Consider the following 23,901-nt stretch of genomic DNA (forward strand, 5'->3'; position numbering starts at 1 on the left):
TCAAGGACTAGACAGTTCTTGGTGGCCTATAAGTGTAACCCTGGCTGGCACTTAGGATATAGGGGCAGGAAGATCAAGAGTTCAAGGTCATCCTTGGTTGGAGGCCAGACTGACCTTGTGCTGACATATCACAGTGAGTAGAGCAATTGCCTAGCACGCATACAATGCTGGGTTTCAGTATTAGCAGCACCTGCCATGTTCCAGATAGCATATGTATCACTACTTTGTATCAATTAGAAACTGTGTGACAGCCAGAGTTTTACTTTGTTATATAATAAGAATTTACAGTTATTTTTAAAAATTTATTTATTTTTATTTTATGTACATTGGTGTTTGGTCAGGTCCCCTGGAAGCAGAGTTACAGACAGTTGTGCATTGCCTTATGGGTACTGGGAACTGAACTGGAGTTGCCTGGAGGAGCAATCGGTGCTCTTAACCACAAAGCCATTTCTGTAGCCCCAAGAGTTTACAATTATTTTTAACTGACGATTTTAAGTGGAAAAAAAAAGCAAAAGAATTCTATGTTTATCCTATCTATAGAGATATAAACCTTTTTTACTTTTCTTTTCAAGACAGGGTTTCTCTGTGTAGCCCCGACTATCCTAGAACTTACTCTGTAGACCAGACTGGCCTTGAACTTATAGAGAACCGCTGCTGGAGTAGCTCTTGAGTATCATGCCAACAAGACATAAACCTTTCTGCAATTATAAAAATGTGATTACATGAACTGAAGTCAAATAGTCATATTAATTCACATTAATGGCTGGTGGTAGAGATGTTTAATGTTTCTATTCTAATCCAGAATCAATTAGCTTCTCAAAGGCCAGGCCTGGTGGTCCATGTTTGTATTACAACACTCAAAAGGTAGAGGCACGATGATCAGGAGTTCAAGGCCAGCCTTACCTACAAAGTAAGTTCAAGGCTCACCTATCCTAGGGTAGATGAGACAGTTCTTCAGAAAAACTAAAAACAATTTTTAAAAAAGGAAATTAGGAATGTGGCTGAATCTTAATAGAACAAACATGACCTTGTGACTTTCTACTTTGTACAGAATCTATCCGGGATTCCAGCATGAGTATGCTGGGAAAATTGAGAAATAGGCACTTTGGTGTTTGTTCTCTTCAGCTCAAAATGGGCTCTTTCCAGTGGCCTTTGATTGGTCTGCCAAGAGCCATAGATCTATCTGTTAGTGCTGACACAGAGACACAGTGAAATAAAGAACAGTATAATAGATGACTTAAACAATCCTAAGCCGTGTGCCCTACACCATAGCAGTGGTATAGGACATTCACATGACGCTTGATGGGGTCCACAACAAAATACGAAAATGTCTGCTCATGCTCTTTAGGTGAAGGGTAGCACACACCAATAGAGTCCTGAAAAGAGAAGCTGTAATTATTTAGTATTCAACCACATTGAAGTCTTTGACTATCATACATATTTCTGCCCAAGCATCATGAAACATAGACAGGTATAATGGCATACAACTTTAATCGCAGTCCTTTGGAGGCTGCGGCAGAAGGACTGAGTTTGAGGCCAGTCTGGAGTGCACAGCAAGATGTCTGTCTCAATCAACAAAGACAAATAATTAAACATATATAAAAATTTTAGATAATAAATTGGCAATAAACTACCAATAGTATTATTAATAGTACAAATCTATTACACACGTGTATTATAACTGTACCTCTTGCTCTTAAGGAATGTATAAACTAGTCTTTCCATGGAACTTTTGCTCTTTTGTTGTGCTTTATTTAACTGTATACCCCAGGCTGGCTTCAAACTCATGGCAATACTGCCTTAGTGCTGGAATACAGATGTGAGCCACCATGCCTGGCTTGCTTTTTTCTTATTTAGGGGTATGTGTATATTGAGATAGGGTTTCATTAGGTAGTCCAGGCTAGATAGAGCTTGATAGCCTTCTGCCTCAGTCCCCTGAGTGATAAGATTCTAGCTTGTACCTTTTCCTCACCTGTCAGTCTAAGAGATGCACATTATGGACTAATGAGACACTTGGTGGGTCCACATGCCTGCCACATGTTGTCGTCAATTTGGTCCAAACCTAGACTAGCTTTGGGAAGAGAGGATCTCTCTTAAGGGATTACTTCCATCAGACTTGTGTGTGGGTATGTCTGTGGGGCATTATCTCCACTAATAATGGATGAAGGAGGAACCTAGCCCACCATGGGTAGTGCCAACACTGGACAAGTGGTCTGTATCATATGAGAGAGCAGGCTGAACAAGCCAAGAGGCGAAGTAGTAAGTCACGCTTTCCCATGGAATCCGTTTTAGTTCCTGCCTCGGCTTCCCTCAGTAGTGAACTGGGACTGTAAGGCAAAGAACCCTCTCCTCCCCTGAGATGGCTCAGATCCATGCTCCATCACAACAGCAGCAAGCAAATGAGTAGAGAAGGTGGTGCCACAATAGTGGGTATTGCTGTGACAGACCTGACCATGTTGTTTTGGGAAGGATTGTGGAAAGAGTTTGGAACTTTGGGCTGGAAAAGCCTTTAGTGCTCAAAGTAGAGTTGGGTATTCTCCCAGATCTTGAAGACAGAACTGAGAGTACAGCAGTAAACAGCATTCCTTCAGAGTCTCTGCTTCTCTCTTCCTGAGAGCAGGCTCCTCGCATGACTCCCCATGAAGCTGAACCCTGTCACATTTGATTCTCATAAGTACTTAGCACCATCATAACAAACATACACACAACAGTGGATAGCATAAGCCACAAGGAGAGCAACTGTATTTGTAGTGAGCAATTAACAAGCTCAATACTCACGTAGGCTTTTACTTTAAAGACAGAAGAGGTAATTTGTATTTCCTTGGTTCGAGGATGTTTCCGAACACTAAGATGGGAAAAAAGGGCACATTTAAAATATGATAAGCCTGGGGCTGGAGAGAGCTCAGTGGTTCAGATAACCCACTGTTCTGGCAGAGGATCTGGGTTCTGTTCCTGGAGTCTGTATCAGGAGGCTGTAACTCCTGTAACTCCAGCTCCAGGGGATAGATACAACATCTCTTCTGCCCTCACTGGACTTGTACATGCGTACACATACAAATAAATCATAAAAATAAGATGCCATCACCTCACTCGTTCTTTTTATGAATTGTTGTTACTCTTCATATCTTTAAAAAATTTTAACACACAAAAATGTAAACGAGGGCAATACATCTAAAGTACATTACATACATTTATAATTAAGTCATCTTGATGAAACCCATTATTATGTCTAACTAAGAGATGCTAACAGAACCTTTTTAAAATGTAAAGGAAGTTGCAAATTAGACTACAAGGTGTCTAAGAGACAGAGTATTTCTGTAGTGTTTAAGTTCCAGAGTTGTTTGTCTCAAATATCTCAGTGAACCCTTCTCCACTGCACACGGCAGTGAGGCATTCCACAGGCTGGTGTGACTAGTGTGGTGGAGTGGTAGTGTGTGTGTGCATGCATGGCGGGCTGCAGAGAGGAAGACACAAGTCTCCTCGGTTTACACGAATTACAAGTGGGCAGAACACGCTCGACTATTTGATGGTCACGCATACTTTTCTTAAATGTTTTCTTTTTCCTTTCTTTCTCACAGCACCAGTGTGGCGGTCAGAGGTCAACATGATGGAATCTGTTCTCTCCTCCTTTCCATGGGTTTCCAGGGATGGAACTCAGTTTGTCTAGCTAGTGCAGCAAGAGCCTTTTCCTGTCAAGCCATCGTGCTGCCTTTGTTTACCTGACCTGTCCTGGATTCAGAATGTAGACCATGTTAGCCTAGCGCCTGCAGTGATCCTCATGCCTCTGCCTCTTCAGGGCTGGAATTATAGGCATGGCCCCAATTCATAATCTTGAAATTATGTTTTTTTTAAAAGACTGCTTTATATCTTATATGTATAATTGTTTGCTTCTATGCATGTATGTATACTATATGTATGTAGTGCTCATAGAAACCAGAAGAAGGCACCATATGCCCTGGAACTGGAGTTACAGGTGGTTGTAAGCTGCCCTGTGGTTTCTGGGACAAGCTGAGATCCTTCGGATATGTAGCAGACTCTCTTATGTGCTGAGCCATCTCTTCAGGCTCAAGTTTATAGTCTGCTCTTGAACTGAGATTCAAAAAGTAAGGAAGGGTAGGATGGTGGGAGGGTGGGAGACAGGGAGGGTGTGCCTAGTTGAATACTAAAATTAACTACATGTCTTTGGCATTAACTTGGAAGGGGAAAGATTATGTCTAAATGAAAATTCTTCTACTTATTTAGAATAAAGGTTTTACAACTCTCCCCTGCCTTTCTTCCCCGTATACTCACACCCTTTGTGATCTCTCCTGTTCCTTCGGTGTTTAAGGGAGGGTGGGTGGAGGAAGAGGGATGGGACGTGGCAGTTGCTATCACAGCACTGGATGGGACAGAGTGAGTGTCAGGTTTGAATGAGAGAAGGACAAGAGTGAAAAGACTGGGAACTAAGTCTGGGGATCTGGGCACCAGAGGATACCCAGCACTTGGGGTGCTGATGCAGGGAGACTGCCTGGACTGCAGAGTGAGTTCTAAGGCAGCTTGAGTAGCAGTGTAAGACTGTCTCACAGGACAAGACAAACCAAACCACACAAGAACTGATAAGAACCCTAAAGCCAGGTTTGCTGCCTAAATGGTAGAATGCTTGCCTATGGATTCAATACCAGCACTGGGAAGAAAAAAATCATCCCCTGAACAAATAAACAAAAGTGAAAACAAGCCATAGTCATGAAATCCTTGCTTCCAAAAGCCAGAGGCAAACTTCAAAAGGGCCGATGCAGTTGCCAATATGAACTTGAGCGACACTGGGGTTCCACCTGCGTACAATTAGATTTCACAGTGAGAGCATTACCTCACCAGATCCTTATAGATCAGCTTTGCTGTCTCCAGATATGGCTTTAGCACGTCTTCATACTGACAAAGGGACCCTCCGAGGCAGAGATGCTTAAAGAGACAGAACAGAAACTCTTCCCTTTCCACTGGGCTAAAGACTTCATATTTTTCAGAGTCTTCCATGAGCAAAACCTAAGATTAAAAAAATCATCTTAATACAATGTAATGTATTGAATTAATTTCTGGTTATGACTTTAAGCTTTGGGAGTTTTAACATATACTTTAAATGAGTATTTTAAACTTAGTGCTTTTTGTGTGCTGGGGATCACAGAGTCATGATTCTGACAGTGCATGCTCCACCATTTAACTACACTTCCAGGCCCACCTTATGCTTATTTGGAGAACCAATCATGGCCATGGTGTAGTGGTGCATTCAGTAAACCCAGGATTATGGGGTAGGAACAGGATCAGAAGGTCAAGGCCACCCTAAACTATTAGTTTAATTGGCATATGCCACCATGCCATGTTTATGCAGTACTAGGGAATCAAGCACAAGGTGTTGTGCATACTTCAGTCCCAAGGAGTCTGATGCTGCCCTCTGACTACATCACATACTCTCCCAACAGTGCTATGTCCCAGGCTCCATTTTTAGTTTAGTTTTGTTGGTTTTGTTTTTGAGACAGGTCTCACTATGTAGCCCAGTATAGTCTATAACTACGTAGGCCAGGCTGGCCTCGAACTCCTGATCCCTTGCCTCTACCTTTTAAGAGCTAAGATTACAGGCATGTGGCATTATAACTAATCCTACATAAATATTCTTCATATTCATTTGATTTAAAGACTCCTACAGAAGACAACAGCTACTCATTAAATAGGTCAGCATTTCTCTACCTGTGAATTGTAGACATACTGAGCCAGATGAGTGTTGAGAGGAACTGTCTTATGAATGTCTAGTGTTAGCCAAATTTTTACTCTCACATGTCAGTAACATCTGACTGACAGATACAAATTGCTAAGTACACACACTAAGAAGAAACAGCACTGGTCATATCGACTAGCTAGAGGTAGCTTAAGAGTTTACTCAGGCTTTGAGTTTTGATATTTTATATTTCCTTCAATAAAGTTCCACTGTGAAATTTTAAAATTCTTTACTTACTTTTCTCAGTTCGTCTGAAATGAGAAACGGATCACAGAAAGAATCTAGGCATTTGACAATGTGTCCACTTTCTCGTACAATATTTTCATCGTATAACCGTTGGAAAAATGACATTGAAAGTTGTGTGCATGGAACATTTATAGCTTCAATTTTTTTCACTTCAGATCCTGAAAGAAGATATTTTGTAAAGAACAAAGATGCAAAAGTGAATTTAGTGATTTCAGTTATTTCCTTTTCTTTTTTTTTTTTTTTTTTTTTTTTTTTGGTTTTTCGAGACAGGGTTTCTCTGTGTAGCCCTGACTGTCCTGGAACTCACTCTGTAGACCAGGCTGGCCTCGAACTCAGAAATCAGCCTGCCTCTGCCTCCCAAGTGCTGGGATCAAAGGCGTGCGCCACCACGCCCGGCAACCTCAGTTATTTCTAAGCCTTTTAAAAAGGATGCATTTTCCCATGAAAGGAGTTACAGAGATAAAGTTTGGAGCTAAGATGAAAGGATGGACTATTCAGAGACTACCCCACCTGGGGACCCATCCCATAATCAGCCACCAAACCCAGACACTATTGCATATGCCAGAAAGATTTTGCTGAAGGGACCCTGTTATAGCTGTCTTGTATGAAGCTATGCCAGTGCCTGGCAAATACAGAAGTGGATGCTCACAGTCATCTATAGGATGGAACAGAGGGCCCCCAATGGAGAAACTAGAGAAAGCACTCAAGGAGCTGAAGGGGTCTGCAACTCTATAGGTGGAACAACAATATGAACTAACCAGTACCCCCAGAGCTCGTATCTCTAGCTGCATATGTAACAGAAGATGGCCTAATCAGCCATCACTGGGAAGAGAGGTCCCTTGTTATTGCAAACTTCATATGCCCGAGTACAGGGGAATGCCAGGGCCAAGAAGCAGGAGTGGGTGGGTAGGGGAGCAGAGTGGGAGGAGGGTATAGGGAACTTTTGGAATAACATTTGAAATGTATATAAAGAAAATATCTATTAAAAAAATCAGAAAAAAAGGATGTATTTTTATGTATGTGTATATGTGGTATCTGTGTATCTGGTATGTGTGTGTAGGTGCCCATGGAGGTCAGAATGCAGCATCAGATCCCCTGGAGCTGGAGCGACAAGCAGTTATGAACATATGACTTGGATTCAAATTCCATTCCTCTCGTTTCTTTCTTCTTCTTTTTTTTTTTTTCTTTGTTTTGTTTTGTTTTTGAGTCAAAGTCTTGGTATGTAGCCTTGGTTGTCCTATGTAGACTTGGCTGGTCTCAAACTCACAGACAGTTGCCTTTCATTGAGAGCTGAGATTAAAGATGTGTGCTACTATGCCTGGCTCGGGCTCCCATTTTTAGTTATTTCTAAAATCAACCATTATGTACAGCTTCTAAGAAGTAACGAAATGTGACTCACATCTCACTGGCTCAGTGGTGGAAAGTGCTGCACAGTCATGAGTTTAGTCCCCGACTACCACGAAAAGACAAAACCCACCTCCAAGGTACTTTCTGTGACACATGCACACAGATATATAGACACACTATTACTACTACCAATACATTTTAAATTGAAATAAAGTTTAGGGATCAGTGGTTAAGAATAGTTGCTGCTCTTCCAGAGGACCACTGTTTAGATCCAACAACCCACGTCAGGTGGCTCACCTATAACTAACTGCAAGGAGATTTTAGTAGGTAACCCACACCAACACGTAGATATAAAATAAAAGAAGAAATCTTTCTTTCTTTCTTTCTTTCTTCCTTTCTTTTTCTTTCTTTCTTCTTTCTTCTCTTCTCCTCCTCCCCCCCTTCTCCTTCTCCTTCTTTTTTATTTTTGAGACAGTTTTTCTCTGTGTAATCCTGTTTGTTCTAGAACTCCCTCTACATCTAAAGACTAGGCTGGCCTTGAACTCTGAGGTCTGACTGCCTCTGCTTTCCTTGTAGTGGAATTAAAGGCATGTGTTCTATGGATGGAGAATAAATCTTAAAACACACACACACACACACACACTTTAGAGCCAACCTCAGCATTCAGAAGGATAGCACAGGCACATACACACACACACTTTAGAGCCAACCTCAGCATTCAGAAGGGTAGCACAGGCACACACACACACACACACACACACACTTTAGAGCCAACCTCAGCATTCAGAAGGGTAACACAGGCACATACACACACACACACTTTAGAGCCAACCTCAGCATTCAGAAGGATAGCACAGGCACATACACACACACTCTTTAGAGCCAACCTCAGCATTCAGAAGGGTAGCACAGGCACATACACACACACTCTTTAGAGCCAACCTCAGCATTCAGAAGGGTAGCACAGGCACATACACACACACACTTTAGAGCCAACCTCAGCATTCAGAAGGGTAGCACAGGCACATACACACACACACTTTAGAGCCAACCTCAGCATTCAGAAGGATAGCACATAATTGCCACAAGTCTGAAGATGGGCTGGGTTGCATAATAGGTTCTAAACCAGTATAGGCGTTAGGGTGATACTCAAGTTTTAAAAAGCTAAAACTAAGAACTAATTTATAATAAATTCTTATTTCAACACTAGGTGAACATAAACTAGAGAATACCTTACAGCAAAATCCTCTGTGTGCTTATCAAGAGAGTTATAGCTAGCAATGTGTGTGTGCCTTTGTGTGCGCGTGTTGGTACAGGGACAAAGTTTCATGTAATCCATGATGACCATGACATTACCATGTAGCAGAGCATGACCTTGACCCTCTGACCTTCTGCTTCTGCCTCTTTGTGGTAGGATTACAGGTATGCACAACCATGCCCAGCATTATTTGGTGCCAGGGACAGAATCTAGCGGTGCTGCATGCCAGCATGCGCTCTACTGAAACTCCAATGTCAGAACCACCTATAAAACTTTGCCTTTGGCAAAGATCATGTGTAGAATTGCCCATGAAAGCATAAGACTCCTTCACATATTTTGGGTTTTCATAATTCTAAATGCTCTATAATTTATATTACACAAATTTAGAGCTAGATATCATAGCACATACTTATAGACTAGCTTTCTTGGACAGGCTAGCCTGAGCTTCAAAATGAAACCGTGTCTCAAAACAGGTGGGTGTGGGTGAGATCTCCATATCATCTGGAGAGATAGATGTCTCTGTGGTTTAGAATATGTACTGCTCTTATAGAGGACATGAGTTCAGTTCCCAGCACCCACAGTAGATGGCTCACAAGACCTGTAACTCCAGCTTCCAGGAGACCTGACACCTCTGATCTCCATAGACAGCTATATTTAAACCCACACACCCACACAGACTTGAGTATAATTGGGAGGCAGAGGCAGGCAGATTTCTGAGTTTGAGGCTAGCCTAGGCTAAAAAGAGAAACTCTGTCTCGGAAAAAAAAAAAAAAGCCACACACACAGTCTTAGTCAGGGTTTCTATTCCTGCACAAACATCATGACCAAGAAGCAAGTTGGGGAGGAAAGAGTTTATTCAGCTTACACTTCCATACTGCTATTCATCACCAAGGAAGTCAGGACTGGAACTCAAGCAGGTCAGGAAGCAGGAGCTGATGCAGAGGCCATGGAGGGATGTTTTTTACTGGCTTGCTTCCCCTGGCTTGTTCAGCCTGCTCTCTTATAGAACCAAGACTACCAGCCCAGAGATGGTCCCACCCACAAGGGACCTTTCCCCCTTGATCACTAATTGAGAAAATGCCTTACAGTTGGATCTCATGGAGGCATTTCCTCAACTGAAGCTCCTTTCTCTGTGATAACTCCAGCTGTGTCAAGTTGACAGAAAACTAGCCAGAACACACAAACACACACACACATCAAACCAAAGCACCAAGGGTTGGCACAATGGGGTCAGTGGATAAAGGTGTTTGCTACCAATTCTGATGACCTAAATTCAATCTATTGGACCCACACGATAAAAAAACAGAACCAACTCCTGAAAATTATCCTAGGGCATGTGTGCACACATAAATGGTAACAACAAAAAGCTGAGCATTGTGGTGGCTTCTATCTACAATTTTATCACTTGAAGCAAAGGCAGGAGGATAAATCAATGTAGCAAGTTCCAAATAGGGCTGCAGTGAGACCTTGTTTCAGAAAACAAAACATCAAAACCAAAACAATAATTTAATTAGCTATCATCTGTGAAGTCTTTGAGGATGCCTTGAAATGTTTTCTCTTCATTACAAAGTCTCCTTTAGGTCTCACTGACAGCATGTATGACACAAAGTTTTCCAGGCCAAGGTAAAACTTAGAGTAGCTCTGACCAAGACTCTGCATGTCCAAAGGGAAGTGTGGATTAATTAACTGCACTGGGCTCTGCTTCCTGTATGGCCATGGCTCCTCCCTCTTTGCCTCCCAGTCCCCAGGCTACACTTATTCCTTGAATATTTCTTTTAGAAATAGAATTTTCACCAGCATGGTGGTGATACAAGCCTTTAATCCTAGCAGAATGGAAGCAGAGGCAGGTGGATCTCTACGTGTTTAAGGCTAGCCTGGTTTATAGAAGGCAAGGCAGCCAGGGCTACACAGAGAAACCCTGTCTTAAAAAAACAAAACAAAACAAAACAAAAAAAAACCCCAAAAAACCCACAAAGATCTTTCTGTTAGTAAAAATTAAGTTATACAGCTACAAAAGTGAAGACAAATATTTTTATTATTATCATCTCCATCAATGTCTCCCCTTGCCCCCTTTTACCCTACATACATAGTCTTATACAAGATGGTGTTCCTTTGTCTTCTGACCGCCCTCCACTGCTGTATCACCAGCCTGAGAAATGCCAGGACTGAAAAGTAACCCTGGCATCTGTCTGCACTTTGTGTTTTGGCTACCCACCAGCTCATGTTGGAACCTGTCACTGCAGGTTACAATCCAGGACATGGGGCCTAGGAAGATGCCTGAAGCTAGGAACTGTGTGTGCTTCAGTGACTTCAAAAGCTGTGCTGCAGAGAGAAGGGCCTGCTGTTTCTGAGGCCCAACCCTCTTGGGAGCAGATAAAGTAAAAAGCCTACAGACTACGATGGAATAACTCTGAGCGATTCAGAAAGACCCAAGGGCCTCGAGGAAAGCCTGGCAGATCCATGGCATTGGCTGGTGGACACTGCATGGGAGAAGCAGTGACATGTGCAGTGTGCATGCGGAGATAGTTTTTGTAAACCAGGCTGGCCCTGAACTGGCAATAACCTGCAACCTGCATCTGCCACCCCCACTCTCCATCATGAAGGGTCTACTGGTGCACACCCCAACCTGGCGAGCATGTCATTTTAATAAGTCTGACTTACTAAATTAAATTCAGATTTGAAGGTGTGAAAGAGTATCTGCCATGGACTGGTGCATTCTATCAGTTCACAGGATGATGGCCTAACTGCATTCTGAGCAGGGGCTGCTGGGAAGTAGCTGAGAACAGATGAAGTCAAGGCAATGCAATTTAGGATTGTATATTATACAAAATAGGATTTTGTCCCTAGTTCCTAAATTCAGTTTCCTCACATGCAAAATACTACTTATCCTACCTCAAAAGATTCCAAACTTTACCTCATTAAGGCTCAACGTTTTGTCTAAATTGGAGACAAGTAAGACAGAGGTAGAGTTTACTCTGAGGCAGTACTCCTAAAATACACTTGTGGTACAAACCTTTAATCCCAGCACTCAGAAGGCAGGGGTAGGTGGATCTCTGATTTCCAGGCCAGCCGGGTCTACAGAGTGAGAAATCCAAGATAAGATAAGATAAGATAAGATAAAATAAAATAAAATACAGCCATGGGATGAATGTGGGACAGCCATTTCCACTTCATACCAGGAAGACAATGTCTAGGGACTGGATGACAGCTTCCCAGCAAGCCTGGGAGAAGACAGATTCCGTGCACTCTTAGGCTCAAGGATAATTCATTTTAGTTTTTATCTTATGCCTTCAGGGCGTACTGGGAGTGTTCCCACAGCTCTTAATGGTTGCAGGAGTGCTTCAGGCACCAGGTGAACCAATTCCTAAGGTTTCTAGGGGTTAACTTGACCCCCAGAGCTCTGTATGGGATGACCCTGTCTTTGATGATAAGATTAGAGGCTCTTTGTTCTAGAAAAATGACCTCTGATTCACAAAGATTATTTTTTAAGATTATGTGAGGTGTGTGCAGGTGCCTTCAGAAGCCAGGGGGATTGGAGGTCCTGAATGGGAATGGCCTGAAAGCTTGCTGGGAACTGGACTTAGGTTGTCTTCTGGAAGAGCAGTGCAAGGTCTTAGTCGCTGAGCCCTCAAAGTTAAAATTGAGTTCATTCTCCTGCTCTGAATGAACCACCTTCTGGGTCTTTCCTGTTTTTTAACAAACAGTTCAGGTTGAAAGCTGAGAAATTCTATGGCTCAGCCCCTAGGCTAAGACATCCAGGAGCTCTGAGCTCAAGTGAGCAGCATTTTTACTGATACTATCCTATTTCTATTTCTGGTTTCTGCTGAAATGACTAATTAAATCCATAGTCACACCCTGATCCCTTCATCAGATGGTTTCCTACCATATCCTTGGTGTTCTCTTCAAAATAAGGTTTCTAGTTTTTCCACAGTTTAGCAAGGCTAAAACCTTCAAATCTTCCTCTCGCAGCCCCTTCTTGCTTAACAATGCTTCCTTCTGGGGCTGGAGACAGCTTCGCTTGCTTGGTAGAGTACTCCTAGCATACATGAAGCCCTTGGTTCAATTCCCAGCACTGCATAAAATGGATGTGGTGGCGCAGGCCTGCACTCCCAGCACTCCAGATGCTGAGGACTGCTTTGAGTTCAAAGTTAAATCTGGATTGCAGTTTCAAAACAGCCTGGGCTATGGAGTAAGACTCTGTCTCAGAGAAACCTAAAGAGCTGACTTTTTGTTGTTGTTGTTGTTGTTGTTTATGAAGACTCCAGATGAAAACTGAAGGGAAGATGCCAATCTATCAGAAATATAATAGCAACAGAAAATGAAAGGAGAGAAAGGAAGACAGGCTGCTGAAGAGCACTGGGAACATATAAGAAATCCCTCTTCAAATGAAAAGTGCTGGGCTGGAGAGTCTGTGCCATGCTTAAGAACACTCCCAGCTCTTCCAGAGCTCAGCACCCAGCCAGGTAGCTCGGTGCTTGTAACCCTAGCTCCAGGGACCCAACACCCTTTTCTGGTCTCTCTAGGCATCTGCATGCATGTGCACATCCACGCACACACACACAAATAGGGAATACATCTTAGAAAATAGACCCTAGTGGAGTGTGTCTAATTTTAAACTTGTAATTATTACCCCTGAGGCAAACATGCTATTTCAGAAGCTCTCTTTGTACAGGGTTTCATTCCCAGCTTAGAATAAGGTCTGGTAAAACGGCTCCGAGGGGAAACAGACCTAATGAGGTCAGCACAGAGTTAAATTCCAGGGACCTACCTGCACGGTGGACCAAGAACCAACTCCTGCAAACTTCTCTGACCACACACACCATGAATACATGTAATTTTGCAATTCAATAGCAAGGGCTAAGGGAACACCTTGGTAGAGGAGGCGGAAAGAGGGTTAAGAGCTGGAGGACGAGGCAGAACAGGCCTGTCGCACTTACTAACCCACAACAGCTGTGTTTACCTAAAATTCCAATGAGATGATGGGAGGAGCTAACAAGGACCCATCCCTGAGGAGATACCGACAGCTGGCAGCCTGGGGAAGTGGTGTGGGGGTGGGGGTGGGGATCATTCTTTTGGGGTGTGGCCTCTGGTAATTCACCCATGTTCCGGGGAATGCCCCGCACCTATCTGCACAAATGGACAGCCCTACTGGGCTTGGAGAGTTCGCTGGGAAAAAAAAAAAAAAAAAAAGTGGAGGTGGGAGTGGGAGGTGGGAGGTGTTTGGGGAGGTTATCCACAGAGTTAGAGGGTACTAAAAGGGAGGAGTTATGGTCAACATTCATTGTATACATGTATGAAATTCTCATAAAATACTTTTTTTTTTTTCGAGACAGGGTTTCTCTGTATAGCCTTGGATGTCCTGGAACTCACTCTGTAGACCAGGCTGACCTCGAACTCAGAAATCTGCCTGCCTCTGCCTCCCAAGTGCTGGGATTAAAGGCATGTGCCACCACTGCCGGGCTAGAATACATTTTTTTTTTCCAGAGCTGAGGACCGAACCCAGGGCCTTGCACTTGATAGGCAAGCACTCTACCACTGAGCTAAATCCTCAACCCCTAGAATACATTTTTAAAAAATGAAATCATTGAAAAAAACTTAAGAGCAGGGGAGCACTGCTCTGTGAAGCCTGTGCTGGGATGAGGTGACTTGCCGCTTCCTTCCTTCCGCAAACACAGTTTACTATGAACATTTAAAAAACCCCATGTCACCTAGCTCTGATTATTCGCTCTTGAAAAATCCAAGTTGGCAAATCCATGAGTTTAGAAACTGAGCTTAATTTTGTAGTAGTTTGCAGCTCAGGTTGTACCAGCTTTGTACTCTGTGAATTTGGCAGCACTCCTTGGCCAAAAGCAATAAAATCTGACCTGCTGAGTCTAACAGAAACCCTTTTGTAACTTGTTCTTAACGATTACTCTAAAAAGTTACTTTGTGTTAAGGCTTCTTAGAGTTCCACGAAGACACACTTTGGAAGTTTAACAAAAGGCTACCTCCTAAACAAAACGTAATTTCTAAGCAATTTGCATTTACTTGTACACACATTGGTGTTACTTTTTTTTTTTTTTAAAGTGGAGTGGTGTAACCTGTGGCATGACTGAGACCTCAATCTTGAATTTAAAATGTGATATTCATGTTTGTTTTCAAAACAATCTTTTAGGAGACTCAACTGGTAAAAGTATTGCCCAGCTCTTCCTGTAAGCGGCCAGAGGTCACCTGCCAAGATGGTTCGCTACTCTCTTGACCCAGAAAACCCCACAAAATCATGCAAATCAAGAGGGTCAAACCTTCGTGTTCACTTTAAGAACACCCGGGAAACCGCCCAGGCCATCAAGGGTATGCATATCCGCAAAGCCACCGAGTATCTGAAGGATGTCACTTTAAAGAAGCAGTGTGTGCCATTCCGGCGGTATAATGGTGGAGTCGGTAGGTGCGCCCAGGCCAAACAGTGGGGCTGGACACAGGGTCGGTGGCCAAAAAAGAGTGCTGAATTTTTGCTGCACATGCTTAAAAATGCTGAGAGTAACGCTGAACTTAAGGGTTTAGACGTAGATTCTCTAGTCATTGAACACATCCAGGTGAACAAGGCACCTAAGATGCGCCGACGAACCTACAGAGCTCATGGCCGGATTAACCCATACATGAGCTCCCCCTGCCACATTGAGATGATCCTCACTGAGAAGGAACAGATCGTTCCAAAGCCAGAAGAGGAGGTTGCACAGAAGAAAAAGATATCCCAGAAGAAACTGAAGAAACAAAAACTCATGGCCCGGGAATAAATTCAGCATAAAATAAATACAGATAAAGTTAAAGGTCAAAAAAAAAAAAAAAAAAAAAGTATTGCCCAGGCAAGTATCATAGCTTCAGTCTGGAAGAGCTGATTCCTCAAAGTGCTCCTCTGACCTCTTTATCTCCATATGACTTGCTTGCACGTGCAGACACATGCTAGCGCGCGCGCGCGCGCGCGCGCGCACACACACACACACACACTTTTTAAAAATAAAACTTCTCAGGACTGTTTTAGTGTATTCGTGTCATCTAGAGAAAGGTCCCCCTTTAAGAAGTCATCTCTCTATGATTTGTTATTATTCTAAAACATTCCAGGGCAGGCAATGAATGTCAGAATCCCATGAGAGCTGTGGCTATGCTCTGCCCAGGTCTTCCCATCAGTGGATAGTGTCCCCAGCCTTCCCCTCTGGATTGACCTGACCATCTATCTCTCTCACCATGTTCTCACTTCTATGGAAAAACCTGGAACACAGTATTAGTTTTTCTTTCCCTATCTCTTTCAAGAGGTTTGATTGCATGAGTGTGTGTATGTCTATGTGGGTGTGTGGACGTGTACATGGGTACCATTGAGGCCCCTGGAGCTGGAGTCATAGGCAATAGTGTTATGCTAGATATGGGTATTAGGAAGTGAACTCAGGTCCTCTGGAAGGGCACTGTGTCTCTTCACTGGTGAACCATTTTTCTTTCATTCCACCCTTCTCCTTACATTGGCCATGTATTATAGGAGGGCCTTGAACTTCTCCTGCTGCTGCTCTCTATGTCTCCAGTGTTGGGATTACAGGTGTTTCAGGTGTGTACAACTACACCTGACTATGTGATGCTGGGGATCTCAAATGTCCCCACTTAGTGCACCAATGAATTCAGAAGTGCATGTTTCCTCTTACTCATATCAACTCGACTTGCCTTTAGCAGGATATGCAAATATAAAATATACAATGCATATTTTCCTAAACTACTAAGAGAAAACTCTTCTGATGTGCTATGCCAGGATGACAGCAAGAGACTCCCAGGACAGAGATGCAGGGACACAGCTGGTCATACATATCACGATGTCACAATTTGTACTTTACTGATACAAATCACTAGGGATAATTCCTGAGGCAAAATTTTATTAAAATAGTAACTTGGAAATTAAAATAAAAAAATCTTTACCTAATGTGGTCCACTGTCCAGAAGAATCTGAGAGTAACTGCAAATTTGGAATAACATTTGGGTCTTTGAAAAAAGCCTAAAATATAAATTGCAAGGGAGAATGTTAGAACAAAACTAATAAAACATCATTTGATACAAAGAAGAAAAGCTTTGCTTAACATATTTTTTTAAAGGTATTAGACATCAAACCCAGAACCTTGTCTACATTGAACATGCTCTACCACTGAGCTACAACCTCAGTCCTTGTCTTTTTGACAGGCTCTCCTTCTGTAGCTCAGGCTGGTTTTGAATTTGCTATGTAGCCCAAAGTTTCCTTCAAAATCGTATTCCTCTGGTCTCAACACTGTGCTAGGAGCGCAGAAATGAGCTGCTATGTCCAGCTTGAAGGATTTGGTTTTTTTCTGACAGTGTGTCTCATGTTTCCAAACTAAACTTTTTTTTAAATTAATTTATTTATTATATGTGAGTACACTGTTGCTGTCTTCAGACACACCAGAAAAGGGCACCAATGTCATTACAGATGGTTGTGAGCCACCATGTGGTTGCTGGGATTTGAACTCAGGATCTCCAGAAGAGCAGTCAGTGCTCTTAACCACTGAGCTATCTCTCCAGCCCTGAAATGACAGTTCAGACGGCTGTGAGCCTTCAAGCAGTTGCTGGGATTTGAATCGGGGTCCTTTGGAACTGCAGTCAGTGTTCTTAACTGCTGAGCCACTGCTCCAGCACTCAAGCTAGGCATACTTGTAACTTGCTATATATTCAAGGATAACCTTGTACTCTGGAGGTCCCTACTTTTTTATCTTTGAGTGTTGGATTAAAGACATGTAGCATCACAGTGGCTAGACTTTTAAATCAAGAAAAAGGTTATTGTATTTGATTCTTTTTTTCTTTTCTTTTTTTTCTTTCTTTCTTTCTTTCTTTCTTTCTTTTTTTTTTTTTTTATCTTCCTGTCTCTGCCTCCTTCAGCAAATCCTACTGGTGTGCGCCACCATAACTGGCTATTTGATTCTTTAAGGAAAGAAAAGAAATGAAACCAAGGGACAGTGGTTCAGAAAATAAAACAAACAAGTCTTAGGACCTGAGTCCAATCGAGGCTCTATGTATTTGAAGAAAAGAACTGACTTTCAAAGTTGCCTTTCAGCTTCCACATGTGTAGTACGGCACAAACTCACCCATGCACTTAAACACACAGGTGCCTACACACACACACACACACACACACACACACACACACACACACACACAGAGAGAGAGAGAGAGAGAGAGAGACAGACAGACAGACAGACAGACAGACAGACAGAGACAGAGAAACTACATAGGAGGCCATATGCTTACAGTCTTCAGCAGGAGGATTGAGAGTATGAGGACAGCCTGTCTCAAACACTGGGTATTCCTTTAATTCTGTTTAGATGTCATAAACAGAAGTAGACCAACTGACTTACAGCAACTGGCTGCCAATTGAAATGTGTGTGTTTTTTTTTTAAATAGATTTTATAAAAAGATTATTTTTATTTGTTTAGTGGTTTTGGTTAGCATTCATAAATGTGCCTCAGAAGCGAGCACAGAAGGGGTCTGTGTATGTGTAAATGGTTTTGTTGGTTTGTTACAGAATTGACATCAAGGTATCTGCAGGGGTTTCCTAAATGTCAGCTTTAGTAAAATGATGTACTCCTTAAAAATATCAAAATAGTTTGCATTAAGAAAGGTACTGATGCAAAGATTAAATAAATGTGTTTGGTAACATGAAAAAGGTGTCTTGTCATTCCCCTCCCTGTAACGGGAGTTGGACCCCAGGGCCTGCCTACTAGGTGGGTGGGTGCACGGGCTGAGTTACAAGTCCAGCCCATAGTCTTGAGTGCAGTGTTGGTCTCACTGCTGCCTTATACAGTCCCTATCAGCCCTCTCTTCCTTAAGGAATTTTGAGCCGGTGGTATTTCCTCATCCAAATCTGCTAGGGTTAATGGGATGCAGCCACTAGCCTAATTTCTGCTCCTGAAGTGGACACAGGAGGCTATGCAGGCCTCTAGGCAAAGTTCTGCAAAATAAAAGGTTTGTCACCGTTTACATGGAAAACTCATTATCTGGCACACCAGGGTGAGGCTCTGAGCCCCATGTGTTGATCTGATTGTGCTCTCTTGAGACCCTAAAGTAACATTACAGTCAATGAGCTAGAAGACAGCCACCTGCATGCACCTTGTAGCTGAACATGCCTAACAATAAATTTAATTTGCATCATTTACTCTCGAGTCTTTTATGTGTTTAGTAAAGTCAGCTACTCTAGTCGACTGTCAGAACCCTAGGATTCACTTTTCCCCTCCTCCTTTTAGCATCTAATCATCCTTAAGCCTCCTCCTGAGTACTTCTGAGCCATTTTCAAGATTAGTGGAGAATGAGGACCTCAGAATAGCTCAAAGAACTGGAGTCACCATGCGTGGATCCCCAGTAGTTTAAATATGAGTCTTGCTTTATTTGGTTTTGAGCTAGCCTGGGCCAAAGATGATTTTGAACAGAACCACTTACCTCCATCCTTCCCAGAGTTGAGATTACAGGCATATGTCACTGTGTCTGGTGTATGTAGTGCTGGGATGGATCCCCCGACCTTATGCATTCTAAACTCATACTGTACCAATTCAGCTGCATCTCTAGCCCAAGAAGAACTTTAAAATTAGAAAGAAATGAATGCTTGGAATTATGGAAAGAAATCTGTTGAGTTTTATGGATGAATACTGAGTCCACCGAAGAACTCTACTAAGCAACCAAAAGGAAGAAGGGAAAGAAAAAGTATACCTTCTGTCACGTTGTATCAGCTGACCCTTCCCTCTGTGCCCAGGACATTTTCTACAGTCTCTATTAGAACACTACTTCGGTATGTGGTGAAGACTGATTTGTTGGAACTGTGTGTGCCTCATAAACTAGGATGAGAGCTCATCTTAACAACTTCCAAGTGGGATATAGAAAGCATTTAACAAGTATTTACTGAATAAACAGGTATATTAAATGTTATATATGGAAACAACAAAAAATATCAAAGAAAAAAACTGGTTGTGGTGGCACACACCTTTAGTCCCGGCACTTGGACAGGCAGATCTCTGTGAGTTTGAGGCCACCAGGGCCACACAGTGAAACTGTGTCTCAAAAATAAATAAATAAAAAGAAAATAATGTAGCATTTCAAAATTTTGATCTTAAAAATCAGTAGAGGGTCAGTACTGGTAGATTATCAAAATCTAACCATGCCTAAGACATGTCATTAGTAATAACATGGCATTAAAACCCTACCACACGTAACGGGAAATGGACTGTGAGACCAATTTGCCCTCTGTTATGGCATACAGATTAGAAAACGTAGCTCAGAATTCATGTCCTTTCTTCAGCATCAAAGTGTGCTCAGAAAGATGGTCATTGTAGATGTTAATGTTATCCTGTTGTAGGTTAGACCTCTGATTCAGTTTCATATGAAGAGACAGGGTCATGACAAGGGACTAAGGGAAGCTGGCCAGCTGGAACAAGGAGTAGGCCAGGCTTCACCTGTACAGGGTTCATGGAAGTGAACCACTCCTATGTGGAGGCAGGGACAATCGGATGGATTGTTTTCCTGCTCTCCTCACTCATGGCAGTGGGTAAGATGGCTGATGTTATTTGCTGGCATTTTGGTGAGGGCCGAAGACATTCTTCCGAGGTCTCTATCTCTGGCTATTGAGGAAGCTATATTCCTAGCACACAGTGGGCTTTTAGAAATTATCAGAGTGAATAGATTACATGCCAGCTATAAAGTCAATGGTCAGAGGAGAACGGCAAGGAATGAAGGTCACTTCACAAACTTGAACACTTTACCTACTGTTGGGTAGGAGGCAACACTGAAAACGATGGGGCTCAGTTTTAAGATGCACATAAAAATCTCACACCTTTGAATGAACTTTGCCTTCTTTAAAAAATTCCCTTCTAGCTAAAGGTTTTTTCAAACAGGCCACTGCTCAAAACCTTTGGGAGGAAATCCTGTTTGGGTACTGCTGTTACAGCCTGATGCCCACTTCTCAGGGTGAGTGTGATTTGCAGAAACCAAAAGTATTTGGAGTGAAGCCTAATAAAGTCAGGGGTAAATCCACGTAGTAGTATTTAATTTTATTTTATTTTTTATTTTTTTATTTTTTTTATTTTTTTTTTTAATTTTTTTTGGTTTTTTGAGACAGGGTTTCTCTGTATAGCTGGCTGTCCTGGAACTCAGTTTGTAGACCAGGCTGGCCTCGAACTCAGAAATCCGCCTGCCTCTGCCTCCCCGTAGTAGTATTTAAAAACAAGATGTGCTTGTTAAAAAAAAAAAAAATCCCATTGAATTTTTAGTCAACATCGGTAGCACATGCCTGTATTTCAGAACTGGGATTCGGAAGCAGGATGACTGACTGATACGAGTTGAGGCCATCGTGAATTACACAGTGACACTGTCTAAAATAATTACAGATTTGTAAAGTTATCTAAGGCAGAATTCCGAAGGTAGGTAAAAGATATTGGCAAGGTGGTTATGATGGCACTTGGGTGGCAGGGGCAAGAGGATCCCAGTGAATGCCAGGCTAGTCTGGTCTACAGAATGAATCACTCTGTCAAAAAGCCCCCTAAGAAACAAAACAAAAGAAAACCCAACCTGCACTTTTTATTACTCCCAAACTCTAAGAACATGTCATGGAGTGTTCCCAAGAACATCCAAAAGAGCCCCCCACCCCCATTCCCCCAATACCAACCATGACAAAATCATCCTTTTGGTAGGGCTGGAACGTCTGGTCGAAGCTGAACGCCTGCGCCTGGATTCTGCCCAGCATGGACCTAGCAGAGGGGGAAGAGTCAGTGGGCCCTGGCCGGAGTTGAGGGAGCGCAGAGCCGAGTCCCTGAGCACGGACACGAACACGAACAGGGAGAGAACCCCAGGACACGAGCGCGGTGCCACGGCCCCAGCCCACCGACCTGAGCCCGCCGCATGGCCACTTCCGCCCCTCGGCCCTCACCACTGGCGGAGCCGGCTGGTGATCTCCCGGGCGCTCAGCGACGAGAAGGTTCTATGAGGCAGGAATCTGAAGTAGTAGCCGCCTCCATCCCGCGGCTCCCCAGCCGCCATCCTGCTTATGACCAGGGTAAAGAAAGCAGTAGTCGTTTCCATAGTGACACAGCCGTAGGACCTGCCACCACGTTCAGGGGGAGGGGCGCCGCCCAGAGGGCGGGGCCTGGGAGAGAAGTGGGCCCCTTGGCTCAGTACGCATGCGCCATGGCATTTTGGGCCCCTGCCTTACCACTGAGGACTCTTAGCCTGGCTGTTAGGAAATGGAGGGAGGTTGCCAGTCTTTTTCTTGACAGGAACTCTTAGTACTAGACACCGGCCAGTGACCTAATATCAAAACCTACAGTTTCAAACTGACAATTTCCTTTTGCACTAAGCAAAAGTCTAATTAAGTTGGTTTTATTTGAAAGACAAAGGGACTGCTTAGGAACATAAGCTCTTCTGTGGCTCTTTTCCTTTTGAAGTTACATCTCAGGCAGGTTTCTGCGGGCACTACACCACAACGCGCTAATCAGTGTGGGATGTATGCTTACCTGTTGAAAATCTCATTCAGGAGCCAACTTGTTTTTGTTTAGGAGCTGTTTTAGGATTTAGGTGGAAGAATTTTTTTTTACCTCTACTAACTTCATTTCCTTCTGCTTGAACCTTAAGAACCAAAAGATCCAATAGAAGGGAGCAGGGACAGGGAGAGAAGGGGGAAGGGAAGAGGGGGACCGAGGGAGAGAGGCTTGTTATCACTGTTACTTTGTGTGCCACGAATATTATTCCACAGTTTATCCTTTTGGGTTATTACAATTTGAAGCTATTAGGAATGCAGTAGTGAACATTCTTATATAGGTTTTTTTTCCAGTCCTTCTCCCATTCATAAGTTTATGAATTTTTTGTTTGTTTATTTTTTGTGTATATGAGTGTTAACCTGTATGCATGTCTATGTACCACAAGGGAACCTGGTACTCTCAGAGGCCAGAGGAGAGCATCAGACCGTAAGGACAGTTGTGAGCTGTCCTGTGGATACTGAGAACCCCTGTCCACTGCAAGAACAGAGAGTGCTCTTAACTGCTGAGCCGTGTCTCTAAGCCTCTCATAAGTGTTTTTGTAAAGGAAACAAAATTTTATTGTAAGATTCTTAGGGTTTCTATTGCCACAATGAAGCACCATAACCAAAAGGTACGTTGGGTAGGAAAGGGCTTATTTGACTTACATTTCCATATCGTTGTTAATCGTCAAAGAAGTCAGGAAAGGACCTCCACAGGGTAGGCTGATGGAATCAATGGCTATGGAAGGATGCTGCTTACTGGCTTACTCAGCCTGCTTTCTTAAATGCTCAGGATCATCAGCCCAGATGGCACCACCCACAGTGGGCTGGGTCCTCCCCCATCAATCACTAAATAAGAAACTTCCCTGTAATCAGATCTATGGTGGCATTTTCTTAACTGAGATTTCCTCATCTCAGATGATTTTAGCTTGTGCTAAGTTGACATAAAACTATCCAGACTCCTTGTCACAACTGAGTCCTTGTCAGCTTGACATGCAAGCACACTACTATTAAGTCTCACCCTTTTCTTTCTCATTCATCCTCAAAAAACGTCACATTAAAAATATAAAAAATTTTAAGAGTCAGGGAACAGTTAGAATCAAATCAAAGCAAAACCATACTCCAAAGGTGTAAATAACTCAGTATGCGATGTCTGGGATTCACTGCAGTCTTCTGGGTTTCTCCAAGGGGTCATTTTTCCACCATCTCCATCACACACAGCTTTTCTTCTGACTTTATTCCACTGTTGCTGCTGCTTTTGGTCATCATCCCATTGAACCAGTTTTTCCAAAATTCTGGGGTCTGCTGCAAGCGGGCTGCACTTTCACCTCTGGCCTCTCCTAGGCTCTCTTCAGTGCCAAGGCTCCGATTCTTTGCATGACCCTTCCATCCAGGGTCTTCAACGACTGAGATCGCACCTTCACCAATGGCCTCTCTTGGTCTCTCATACCGCCAAGCCTCAGCTGATCTCCATGACTCCTTCAAAATACATACTACCTGGATCACTCTTATCAGCTGCCAGCACGAGGGACAACCTTGTTTGCCTCTGGTACATAGTTACTGTGTGCTGACTGTCAGGAAACACTTTACAGATTTCACCTTAGCACCATTGGTCTCCTCTTAATTGGTGCTAATTTTTTAGTTCTAGCTGACCAGCATCCAGCATCCCAGCAAAGCGAAGGTGGTTTTGGTATCTTGTTAACCATAGCTGATTCTTTCAGTCCCAGCTATCAAGAACCACAGGGTCTTAATTTAAAAAAAAAAAATGGACCTGATAGAGTCTTTAAA

General features: G+C 43.0%; 1 protein-coding gene across 4 annotated transcripts; it reads right to left on the bottom strand.

Annotated features, from left to right (window-relative positions):
* Window positions 1-542: 542 nt before the first annotated feature.
* On the bottom strand, window positions 543-21,719 carry Cfap300 (cilia and flagella associated protein 300). 4 transcript variants are annotated; one of them, XM_021171927.3, is made up of 7 exons: window positions 21,529-21,719; window positions 21,268-21,349; window positions 16,533-16,608; window positions 5,984-6,150; window positions 4,847-5,019; window positions 2,779-2,845; window positions 543-1,376 (listed from the first exon to the last, which is right to left on the bottom strand). In XM_021171927.3, exons 1-7 carry the CDS (start codon window positions 21,678-21,680, stop codon window positions 1,248-1,250), a joined length of 846 nt encoding a protein of 281 aa, XP_021027586.2. In that variant the 5' UTR covers window positions 21,681-21,719; the 3' UTR covers window positions 543-1,247. The 4 variants fall into 4 exon arrangements, with proteins under 4 accessions (XP_021027586.2, XP_085700523.1, XP_029337944.1 ...); XM_085844397.1 differs by having other exon boundaries at window positions 21,488-21,679; XM_029482084.2 differs by lacking the exon at window positions 2,779-2,845.
* Between the last annotated feature and the right edge of the window lie 2,182 nt (window positions 21,720-23,901).

Source organism: Mus caroli, unplaced genomic scaffold, assembly GCF_978045245.1.
Source record: "Mus caroli unplaced genomic scaffold, Mus_caroli_1 scaffold_11, whole genome shotgun sequence".
NCBI lineage: Eukaryota > Metazoa > Chordata > Mammalia > Rodentia > Muridae > Mus > Mus caroli.

Bases quoted from the DNA above. Each gene is read 5' to 3' on its own strand.
- Cfap300 (XM_021171927.3), bottom strand. From the start codon at position 21,680: ATGGAAACGACTACTGCTTTCTTTACCCTGGTCATAAGCAGGATGGCG. The intron at 21,350-21,528 runs GTGAGGGCCGAG...CCCCTCTGCTAG, and splicing joins ACCAGCCGGCTCCGCCAGTG to GTCCATGCTGGGCAGAATCC. The intron at 2,846-4,846 runs GTAATGCTCTCA...TTCCCATCTTAG, and splicing joins ATCTATAAGGATCTGGTGAG to TGTTCGGAAACATCCTCGAA.